Source organism: Vicia villosa, linkage group LG7 (assembly GCF_029867415.1).
Source record: "Vicia villosa cultivar HV-30 ecotype Madison, WI linkage group LG7, Vvil1.0, whole genome shotgun sequence".
Lineage (NCBI taxonomy): Eukaryota > Viridiplantae > Streptophyta > Magnoliopsida > Fabales > Fabaceae > Vicia > Vicia villosa.
The window spans coordinates 69,580,737-69,592,821 of NC_081186.1; the positions used below are offsets into that span (position 1 = coordinate 69,580,737).

The following is a 12,085-nucleotide window of genomic DNA, read 5'->3' on the forward strand; positions in this document are numbered from 1 at the left end:
TATTTGGAGCCTTCTCTATAACTAGCATGTTAGACAATATTAACCAGTCTTTTTCTGAGTAACCATATTCTTTTTGGAAAGACATCTGGAAGATAACTGTGCCAGAGCATGTTAGGACTTTATTTGGATAGTGCATCACAATATTCTCAAAACTAATATATTTCTCAATCACGTTAAGTTGCGTGATCAGTTCTATGATGATTGTGGTCAACTTGAAACTACCCTTCAGGCCTTCACGCTCTTCGTGACTGCAAAGTTCTAAAATAGATTTGGAACCACCTTTTCAATAATGATAACAAGAAGATTTTCTTTTCTGTCAGGCTAAGTGATTGACTTGAGCTTAACAAAACCCATAAGATGATGTCTAATTATTTTAATTGGATATCTTATTGGGCTTATAGTTGTCACAATATTTGGGAGTGGAGGAACAAGAGGATTCATGAGCCTAATTATGTTGTGCCTAATAATCTGTCGAAAGTTATAAAAGAGGAAGTGTCCTTCTATCACGTTAATAATAGGTTACATGATAGAGTTTAGATTAATCAAACCAAGATTAGTCAAGTGCAGTGGAAGCCTTCGATTGGGGATTGTTTATGTTTAAATACAGATAGTACTGTTCAACATAGCAATTTAGCTGGTTGCGAGGAAAATTTTAAAGATAAATATGGCAACTAGAAGGGAGGCTTTAGTAAGAACATTCGTACTTGCAACAATTATAAAGCTGAACTCTAGGGAGTGCTTATTGGTTTGAACCAGGCTTGGGAAAAAAGTTATAGAAAACCCTTTGTCCAAGTTGATAACAAAAACGTTGTGGATTGAATTCAGAAGAAGAGTGTTCCCTTGCAAGGCTTGAATCTTATCATAAAGATTCATCAAGTTGGTAGTAACTTTGGTGTCCTGAGTTTTGAGCATTCCCATAGAGAAATTAATTGTTGTGCTGACTTGCTAGCTAAACAAGGGTGTTTGGACATTAGAAAGTGTACGTGGTACGAAATCTGTCATAATTGGTTAAGCAACATACTTGTAAATGATTTGAAGTCTTTTTCTATAAAGTTTATTGCCTAGTGTTTTTATCTGTTTGAGCCTCGACCCTCCATCCACTAGAAAAAAATATTATAAAAATATTTAGCATGACATCCCAATTCTCCACTTTTTAATATTATTGTATCACTTTTACTGCTAAACTTAAAATAAAAGAATTATAATTTATTTTATAAATAAAAATAAATATTTGTCATTAATAAATAAACTTAAACAAAATAGACTTATAGTTATAATAGTTATTGTAACATTGACACCAAAAATAAATTTATTATAGCATTTAATATACATTAACTATATTATAAATTATTCAGTGTAAATACATTTTTAAAAATAGTTCAAACATCAAATCAATTTATGAAAATATATTATTTTTATTATAAAAATAATTATTCACACTATTTTTTTAAAATTTTATATCTATAATATAATATTTTATTAATGAAGGAAAAGACTCAAAAAAGAAAGAAAATAAAAGACAAGAAGAAAGAAAAGAGAGAGCTAAGCCAATACACACAAAAAAACACAACAAACCCACACACTTTGGTTTAGCCTTTGCTCTTTCTCTCTTCTCTCTCTCTTTTCCCCATTCCCTACTTGAGAATTGAGATTGAGATAGAACACATCAATTCAAACCCTCATTGAAAAAATTCATCATTTTTTTTCTCTCTCTCAATTTTCCACTTTAACCCCCTTTTTTGCTATTATCACCAATCAATCAATTCAATCAATCATTCACTGACCCTTGTTCCCAAATCTTCATTGCCCACTGTTTTTTTCTTCCAAAGTTTGCGACTTTCTTGTTTCTAAGATGAGTGGTAGTGGGTTTAGGGCTTCAATTCCAAACAGTGTGAAGAAGACGATCCAGAATATTAAGGAGATCACAGGTAATCATAGTGATGAAGATATCTATGCAATGCTTAAGGAGTGTTCTATGGATCCCAATGAGACCACTCAGAAGCTCCTTCTTCAGGGTATTTGATCTTGATCTTACTACTTGTGTGATCCATGTGTTTTATCATCTAGGTTTGATTTTGTTTACCTTTTTCTTAGTAGGACCTTAAGATGTTTGCTATAATGACTCTATAGTGTTGATTGTTGATACAGTTTGTTAGGGTAAGATGTGAATTGATTTTAATGCCTGCTTAGGTTTCTGAGAGGCTTTATGTAGCTGGGTTTAGTTAAAGTTTAGTTTTTGGGGGTGAAATTAGGAATTTACAACGGTTCGATTTATTTAGGTTATGGACTTGGCTCATTGTTTCATTCATGTTTAACTTGCATCTTTTGTTTGTTTGTTTATTAATTTAGTTAAGTAATGACTTGAGCTGTTTCTGTTTTTAAGTCTTCTCGTTTACTGAATCTAGGTTCATTTGATTAGATATTTAGTTTTGTTTGATTGATGCTGTTGTGTTTGCATGGAGTTTAGTAAGTTGGTTAATTGAACTAGGTTAAAAGTTTCCTTTTTCGAATGCGGGTCTGAAATTTCTGAATTTTGTTTTTAGCAAATGATTGTTAATTAAGTAGAAACCAGAACTGAATCCCTTCTTGACAAGTCTATTTAGTAGAAATCTAAACCGTACTTAAAAGTTAAAATCGAATCTTTCGATGCTCAATAGGATTAATGCCATTGATATGTTTCAGATTCAATGACCACACACTTGTATTTCCTGTTTTTCCCTATGCATAAGGACAGTTTGAAAATCAATCCTCATTTATATTTTCATTGATGGTCTCGGCTATGTGTTTATAGATTGATTTGTCTGCAGTTTTGTTGGATTTCATCCATAGTTTATAAATAATGAGGAAATATTCGAAGCTGACAATGGCAAAGTAGATAGGGTGTAATTGGCCAGTTCGGTTTGGTTATAGGGAGAGAAAAAACTCAAACCAGTAAAAAATGGCCAGTTAAGTTAAATCGGGATAGTTGTCTACATGTCGTCCAAAGTTAACAAACATGTTTTAAATCAATTTAATGGTAGCATCTGTGAAGTGTGAACACAACACAACAAAGACGAGCACAACAGAGGATGGAGGTGGCTGCTGAACCAGAGGGAGTGCAAAATGCAAACACATATGCAGTCGCAACCAAGGGCACACACTGGTGTACTCGGCTCTGTTTGTAGGCAACAGTTGTAGCATCTTATAGTAACCTAACATCGTCTGGAGTGCAAGTGGAACCCTATATTTTACATCTGAGAATATATTATATGATATTCTGCAGTCTTTCAAAATAGTGACAGTGATAACACAACATTGTAAGTAAAATAAAAAATGATAAAAATACATTGATTTCGTTCGAGTACTGGGCTATCGATTTTGAATGTTATGAACCTAATACCCGAACAACTAGAGGTTGGGTTCGTTCAGGTTTGACCCAAACGTTAAATATAATTGAACCTACGTAATTAGTTTGGAATGAGTGTTTTGGTCAAACAAAACCAACTTGCACCCCAAATAGTAGATAACAATGCAAAGCTACATTAACAAAAAAAGAGAATGGAATGAAAACACTTCAAACAATTTAACAAAACATATAGTTGATACTCCATTTTTGTTTTATGACTTCATACCTCCTAGAATAGAATTGTGGTCATGCCTAACTCAATCCTACAAACCGGCTTGTAAGGTGAGAGTTTTCTCGACTTATAAACATATGCCTAGTCCATATATTATCAGATGTAGAACTTTTAACGCCACTCACGCCCAACACTATTGGGCTTGATGCGTGGATATAAAATGGTGGGTGATTTGATAGCAGAAACTTGATAGTAGGTGGCCTAACGAATCATGAACGATGCTATGATACTACCTTAGAATTGTGGTTGGCCTTACTCAACCCTACAAAAACGGCTTGTAATGTGAGAATTGCCCCCATCTATAAACATATTTCCAGGCCAGTGCTGTCGTTGTTGGAGAGCCAAAATCCCACCATATCAGCCGCTTTGCGGTGCTGTTATACTTATATTGGATTATGGCGGAAAAACACGCAATATCGGCCAATATTTACCATTATGGCGAGCCCAAAAACCGCCATGTATATCCACCATAGCGGCCACGGCGCCACTATTTGATAACACTTGGTCCAGGTCATATATTTATTGGCTAATGTGGGACTCTTAACAATATCAATTGGAAGAAAGCATTTTCGTAACAAGTGATTGTATAGTAGAGAAGAAAATTACATGAGTTACTTGAAAAAAGTGAAAAGGCTAACTAATTTAACTAATTTATCTTAAGAATAGCAGTAAAAAATTATAATTAACACGGTAATTACAGACTCGGTTGACTGATATTAACCCATGAGGCATGAATAGGAAGAGAGGTAGAAGATCTTTTGAAAAAGAAGGAAATCAAGTGCCGAAACAACTTCTTTACAAAGCTGCATTTGACCTTACCTTATAAGTTGAAGGAAAAAGAGTTGCATGAATAACAGATTTTCCCAGTAAATGCAGTACTGAATGAAGGGCTAAAGGCTAGAACAAGGGTGAAGGAGGGTCAAATTGATTCAAAATAAATTTGCTGACAAACCCTAAATTTGGATCTACGAATCAAGATGCTATGCATGATACTAGAAAAGTAGTTATTGATCTCTAAATTAGTTTTATATGTTGATGGAACATTAATTGCGGTTCTACACTTCACAACAGTGAAGTGCTCTGCAACAAGCATTTAGTAATTGCCAAGAGCAATGCAATGGCGTGTTTGCATGTAGTAGTAATCTTTAGATTTTCTGATATTGTAAAAAGCATTTGATTCCAATGGAATAATCTATTGGTGCATGAAGTTTGAAGATTTTTATATATTTTGTGACATTTCAATTAGAATCTTGCTAGTTTCGTGTGTGTTTGAAAACAAAGTGAGTCACCTCCACCTTACTTTTAAGACCCTTTCTGCTGTGGTTTTTCAAGCTACAATTGTTAGCTTCTACATGCCGTGCAATGTTAGTGTGATATTTGAGAATGCCAAACATGTGCTTCTTCTAGCTATGGGTGAATTTAAACTAGTAGTTGTCAATTTTAACTTTTATGCATGGTTAGTTTAGAGTTATCAATCTCAGATAGCGGAGTGGAGCGGCCGACTCAAAAAATGGGATAGCGGGATAACCACTATTTGACTAATTATATGAATAATAACTATAAAACATATACTTAATGAAGAACTAAACAATTAACACAATACCTATAAAAGATTCATAAAATCAATTATCAAAGCACAAGGGTTAATAAAAAAATCTTAATCAAGTCATCAAGTCTTAATAAATTTCAAAACACGATATTTTAAAATTCAAACTTAGACTACTATTATATTAAAATTCAAACAAACATAGAAATCATAGATCATCATCATCAAACAAGTCTTCTTCTTCAACATATTCCTCTTCATCCTCCAGCCCATTATATTCTTCCAGTTCTTCATCTTCTTCAACATATTAAATTTTTATTACTTAAAAAAACAGAGGACAGTGAGAACTAAAGAGAAGAAAAAAGAAAAATTTATAAGAAAAACAGAGGATGGTGAGAAAAGAAGAAAAATAGCGGAGGAACCTTTGCAGGCGGCGACACTGGGAGGGGAGGAATCGAACACATGAGAAGAGGATGGGGTGGAACCAAACGATGAGGATGAGTGAGGACTGAGAACATGATGAAGGTAGCAAACAAGTGAGAATACGACGGGGAGTGTTCTGAGGTTGGGGCAAAGCTATGCAAAATGACATAAACGGTCTTCGCTATTTTCTTTAAGGGTAAATAGGGCAATTTTGCTTCAAAACAGATAGCGGGTTGTAACCCACTCCCGGCCGGGCAGTGCTCTGCTCTCGCGACCTGCGGCAAGGCCAATCGCAGTCGAGATATCAAAACTGAGACATGATGTACTATCACATAGCGGCCGGCCTCCACGCCGCTCTCCTGGCATAGCGCAGCTATTTCCCAGGGTTGATAACTCTGTTAGTTTTACATGCACTTGAGTGGCCTTAGATGCGTGTTGAGATGTTTTTTGGTAATCATTTTCATTTTCTTTTACTTGCTATCCCTTTTGAGTAATTGGTTGGAGTGCTGTGTTTCAAGCTGTCATCATATTTGCACATAAGGATCCATTATATTGCTATTTATGATGACATTTTGAAGCAGCTTGGGCATTATATTAGAGGTTTCTGGGTTGTTGATTTAATGTCTCATTCTTCTCTTTTTGAAGCCCATCATGAATAACTTTTATGGGCTCATTGGGTCTGAACTTCTAATTTAAACTTTAAATGAATTTATGATCTTTTCTCTTTTTAATCGTTCTTGCTACATGCCTAAACATAAATTACTTGTTTTACAGACACATTTCATGAGGTCAAAAGAAAGAGGGACAAGAGAAAGGAGGTAAGATATTTATTGTAAGTGATGAACTTCAATAATATAATATTAATGGGCTCTCTTGTTTGATTATCCATTTTTTCTTTTGTAATTTTTCTTGACTATATTTTAATACTCGACAATAGAGAGTGTGCTGGAATTGTGCCTAATCATAGCACACAGGGATTTGGGTGTGTGTGTGTGTGTGTGTGTGTGTGTGTGTGTGTGTGTGTGTGTGTGTGTGTGTGTGTGTGTGTGTGTATAGAAACTTTTTTAGGAGTTCTAAGAAGTCATGCCACTCATTTGGTTATGCGACATGGTTCTTATTAATATCAACTTATGCTTTACTTGTTTTCAAAATCTGTGCTAATCTCTCAACATAGTTTGCTAATTCTGTTCTTGTTTCTCCTTTATTTGTTAATTATTTTGCAGAGTCTCAACAACAGAGAACATGTAGAGCCACGCGGGAGACCTGGCACCCACGGACGGGGGCCTAGGGGTGGTCGGGGAAATTTTTCTTCTCATAATATATCTCATGGTGAATAACTGTTCTTAACTACAACATGTTTGACTCTATTTATTGATTAATTTATTTATTCATTTCCCCCTTCGTTAAATAAGCTCCTTTTGTTGGATAAACTTGTTTTTTGCTCTGACAACTTTACGCGGTGTACGGTGTATCTATCGAGCAGTTGTAGAAGTGGATTGATGAACATGATGTAGTATCACCTAGCTGTTTTCTGTCTTGTTTTCAAACCAATGATCTTGCAATATATCTTGGAAGTTGTTGCCCAGCCTTTTACATGTATACTTTGTAGCTTAGGTGAAATATAACAGCTATAGCTCTGCATTCTAGTGTGGATTCTTACTCAAACTTAGATATTATAATGGCTAGTCAAAGCACCTAAATTAAGAATATCTGAATATGTTTATGGACCTTTTCTCAGATGCTAGTGGAAGAAAGACTTCTGTTACAGGCAAAGATAGTGGAGCTCGTCTACCTTCTGAAAAAATTGCTCCACAACCATCAGCTTCTCAAGAGATAATATCTAAAGGGAAAAGTTCCGGAACAAGGTGACTACTATATTTAGTAATTTGTCTTCGGCCTTGTTTGGATAAATAGTTTAATTAAGTGCTTGCAGCATAAGAGCTTAGTGCTTATTTATAAGTTATTTCTATAACCAAATAAAATAATTCAAACTATTTTCATGCAAGTGCTCATGTATATAAGCTGAAAACAACTTATGGATATGTCATAAGCTGTTTCCATAAACTCTTCAAACATTTTCACAAGTGCTTATGCAGATAGATAAGCTCAAATAAGTTAAGCCAAACAGGCCCTTACCACCATTGTTGTCTTCTATCCTTTATGTTATAATGCCAATTTAATTTTTTTTTTACATGTTTTCAGTTCAAACTACATAACTAATTAACTATACATATGCTTTTTCAGCTCTGCGCCTATTACTGCCAATGGTCCTACAAATGTGGCTTCTGGAACTATTAGTAGCGCGAGTCCTTCCCCATCACCTGCTGCGAACGAAGACATAATGGTTCAATCTTCTGTCAATAACAATAATAATAATAATGTGGATAGTGCTTCATCTTCTGATAAATCAAATCCAGTTGCAACAATTGCTTCTGGAACTGGGCCGGCAGCCTCATCGGCTGTTTACTTCTCTTCTGATCCAGTATTGGTTCCATCTGATAATTCATGGCTTCCTGGTGTTGTCGGTGCAATTAGACACGAAGTGGGAAACCAACACTCTCTTGGAGAATCAAATGCTGTTAACTCAGCCAAGAACAAACTAACTGCTGGTTAGTACGTTTGACATTATCTACATTTATAGTTTATTTTGTTTTGAAGTTTTAAAACATAATTAACAAATGATATTCCCCCCCAATGGCAGCTTCTGAGACTGGTAGCTCTTCTGTGCAAGGAAAGATTCAAAGTAAATCCCCAAGAGTAGCAAAAAATCACGGCAATGAGATACCATCCCCATCATCGTCGGTAACTCTCGGAAGCCCTTCAGTTAGTCGCCCATCCTCTAATTACAATAACCGGTCTCAACAATTAAATGGCCCTCAGAAAGGTAGTTTTCTGCAATTCAGCCAACACAATTTGTCTCCTGCATAGCCTTTTATCATTTCTCTCTTACAAGATTTATAATTAGTTTCTTTTTTCAACAGCTGTTTCTAATAAGGAATGGAAACCAAAGCCCACAAACACATATAATCAAAATTCTAGACCTGCTACTGCACCTGAGGCTCCTCCCGTATCAGCTGAAGTACCTAGACAATTACAGTCTGCGTCTAGTGCCCTTGACACTGAAATAGCTACTTCAGAACTTCAGAGAAAGCTGGAGAATTTGCGTATTCCACAGCATCAACATGTTATACTTCCAAATCATATCATAGTACCAGATTCTGAGAAGAATAAGTTTTGCTTTGGAACTTTGGGAGTCAATTTTGGAGTCGATACAACAAGCTATGTTAGTGGCCCAGCTAGTGAAAAGAGTTCCAATTCCACGCCACTTTCTGAAACTTCTCAGAATATTGAAGAAACTGCGGAGGAGCAGGATTCAAGGTTTGTTATGCTCAACTATATGCTTTGGGAATGTAGTTTTTGTAGGACTTAGAATCTCATTGTGACGAGTTCTATTAAAACTTGGGAAGAATATAATTATAAATATAGAAGTACTTTTTGTATGTTAGTAGAGAGAATAAACAATTTTTAATGCCTTTTTAGCTGGTTATTTGTTTGATCGCATGTATGATTTTTTTAACTTTCAAGAAATGAATATTTTCATTTTAATGAATCATGTCTTTTTAACTCAACAGTCAAAATGGTACACTTACGTCCGAGGTGGAAGATTATCCTGACCATCCACTCTCACCCAATAACACACCTGTGAATCTAGAATCGGGTGAGGTTGACGGGTCATCCAGTACCAATCAGGAGTCTAATGAGTCCAAGCAAGACAATGCTTTTCCGTCCGAAGGTCATCAATACCCAGGCGTGCATATTTCTCCAAACTACAGTTATGGTTTTGTGCCCCCAATGTTGGGTCCTCAGCTCACACCGTTCGACAATTCCGAGTCTCAGGCACGCGATATTTCTCGGCTTCCAAGCTTTATTGTAAGTCCTGCTACTATATGGTTTTTGTACATATTTTAGTTTAGTTTATTATGCATTTTTGTTGCGTAAAAAGTTAAGTTCGTTTGTTATCTTACTGTAGGTCCATCCACAGTTGGATCCAGCTGGTTATTATGCCCAGTTTTTCCGACCAGGTACTGATAGTGATGGCCGTCTTTCTCCTTTTGCTTCTGCCGGGGCAACCACCAAGTACAACGGCAATATTACAGTGCTGCCCGCTCCAAATTCTCAATCTCCTCAAGAGGTTTGCATCAATACATAAGTTCTTGACAACTACAATAAGAAACTTCATGATTAATTTTAACACTCAAGTCTCAATGAAGTTTTATATATTTCCATATTATAATTAACATCTAGTAAAATAATCATATTCTATTTGCAGGGTATCTTGTCCACAGCAGGTCAAACCCCAATTACAACTCAAGCTGCAGGACTGATGCAAAGTACAATAGCCGTTACTCAGCAGCCTGTCCCAGTTTTCCGGCCGAGTGCGGTTCATTTATCCCATTACCCTCCAAACTACATTCCTTATGGTCACTACTTTTCACCATTCTATGTCCCACCTCCAGCAATCCACCAATTTTTGGGTAACGGTGCGTTTCCTCAACAACCTCAAGCCACCACCGTATATCCATCTCCTCCAACAGTGGCAGCCCCAGGAATCAAATATCCTCTTCCACAATTCAAACCTGGAACAAATGCAGCAAACCCAACTCACCTCGTAATGCCAAACGCTTTTGGACTATATGGCTCCTCTCCAGCTGGTTATAATCATAATTCCGCAACAGCTGCAGGGAATTCGAACTCTAATGAGGATCTCGGTTCCTCCCAATTCAAGGAAAGTAATGTATACATCACTGGACCACAGGTTTGTAATGTTTGTTCCTTTTGCCTCTAGTGTCATCAGTTTGGTTAAAAATAACCTTGTATTTGAACGAACAAAGAAAAACACATTAACCCATTCACATGTTGGAGTTCAGCAAAGGCTTTGTTTGGATAAACAATGTAATCAAGTGCTTAATAAGTGCATAAGTTATTTTTATAACAAAATTTAAAGCAAAATAATACTGTTTTCAATATAATATTTTCATAACCTATCTCGGTGAGCTTAAGGAAATAATCTAAAAACAGGCTATGGACATACCATAAGTTGTTTCCATAAACTCTCCCAAACTTTTATGTCGATAAAGAAACTCTAACTAACCAATCCAAACATGCCCTAAGCTTAGCAGCTTTCTGCTCCTTCAAGAAAATTATGAAAAAGCACAGGCCATAAGTTTTTCCGCTTTATTTGACTATATTTTTTGGGCATCAGAAACCTTACTTTTGATGATAGTTATGACATTTATTTTTTCCACTGCAGAGTGAAGGTTCAGCAGTGTGGGTGGCTGCACCTGGCCGAGACATGACTAATTTGCCCACCAGTTCATTCTACAACCTTCCCCCTCAAGGTCCGCACGTGACTTTTGCCCCAACTCAGGCTGGCCATGGCACTTTCGCAAGCATCTATCACCCCGCCCAAGCAGTGACAGCTGCAGCAGTCCATCCACTGTTGCAGCAATCTCAAACAATGGCAGGAGCAGTTGACATGGTAGGACCAGGTGGAAATGTTTATCAGCAACCTCAACATGCACAGATCAATTGGCCAAGCAATTACTAGCCCTTGCTTATATTAGATGATTGATTGAGTCTTATTTTTTGGGAAATTCCAAAATATACTTGGATTTCCGTGAGGAAAAAGTTGTGGCGATTGGCTACGTTACGTTTTGAGTGTAAAAAAGCTGGAAAATTTGCCATTATAATCTTCTGATTGGTTGATTGGGTTGAGGACATAAAAGGTAGGACACATGTAACCGATTGATATTGACGAACGATTAAAGTTAGACGGAGGTAGAAACAAACATATGCAGGCTTTCTCTTAAATTTTTACTCCTGCTATTGTGTTTTTAGCATTAATACCTTTTCATAGCTCTGTTGAGGTCATTGAACTTCTATTAAGAGTATTGTTGAGTGATGAGAAATGTCCATTCTTTGTTTTTAGTTGAGTTTGTTAGGGTTTGGAAGGTTTTAGGTTGGTGGGGAAAGCTTTTTCTGTTGCCCCTTGTCTTACATGTAAAGTGAATTTTTGATAGCAAGAAAATTATTTGCTAGTGTTTGAGAATATGTGTGATCATGCCATGAGATTGGATTTGACATTTGAAGTAACATTCATCCCTTGGCCATTTTGTAGGATGGTGTAACTTGTTTACAATGCATCATTGAGTGAAACAATGAATATTAACTTTGAGTCGGATAGAATCATATAGACAACTTGGACATACTTGTAACATGTGTCATATAATCAATCAATTGGACAAATTAGCAAATTTACTTGAGAATGTGATATAAGATTTGGCTTTTGTTGTTAATTTTCATCTAGGAATCTATGGGGCATACATTGCGAGTTCTTTCAATCGAATTTTCACCATACATAAGACTTACTGATCAAACTCTTAGGGAAGCAAATTTCTTGCTTTATTATTGGTCAAGTTATACAAATTGTTACATATAT

The 12,085-nt window shown here is 36.1% G+C and overlaps 1 protein-coding gene across 2 annotated transcripts; it reads left to right on the plus strand.

The window, feature by feature from the left end:
- Positions 1-1,542: 1,542 nt before the first annotated feature.
- LOC131620709 (GBF-interacting protein 1-like) lies at positions 1,543-11,697 on the plus strand. Of its 2 annotated transcripts, none has more exons than XM_058891856.1 (11): positions 1,543-2,015; positions 6,361-6,404; positions 6,810-6,915; positions 7,325-7,451; positions 7,831-8,195; positions 8,282-8,470; positions 8,568-8,964; positions 9,219-9,516; positions 9,617-9,778; positions 9,917-10,402; positions 10,898-11,697. In XM_058891856.1, exons 1-11 carry the CDS (start codon positions 1,853-1,855, stop codon positions 11,192-11,194), a joined length of 2,634 nt encoding a protein of 877 aa, XP_058747839.1. In that variant the 5' UTR covers positions 1,543-1,852; the 3' UTR covers positions 11,195-11,697. The 2 variants fall into 2 exon arrangements, with proteins under 2 accessions (XP_058747839.1, XP_058747840.1); XM_058891857.1 differs by having other exon boundaries at positions 1,544-2,015; positions 8,288-8,470.
- Positions 11,698-12,085: the final 388 nt, after the last annotated feature.

Bases quoted from the DNA above. Each gene is read 5' to 3' on its own strand.
- LOC131620709 (XM_058891856.1), top strand. From the start codon at position 1,853: ATGAGTGGTAGTGGGTTTAGGGCTTCAATTCCAAACAGTGTGAAGAAG. The intron at 9,517-9,616 runs GTAAGTCCTGCT...ATCTTACTGTAG, and splicing joins CTCGGCTTCCAAGCTTTATT to GTCCATCCACAGTTGGATCC. The intron at 9,779-9,916 runs GTTTGCATCAAT...TTCTATTTGCAG, and splicing joins ATTCTCAATCTCCTCAAGAG to GGTATCTTGTCCACAGCAGG.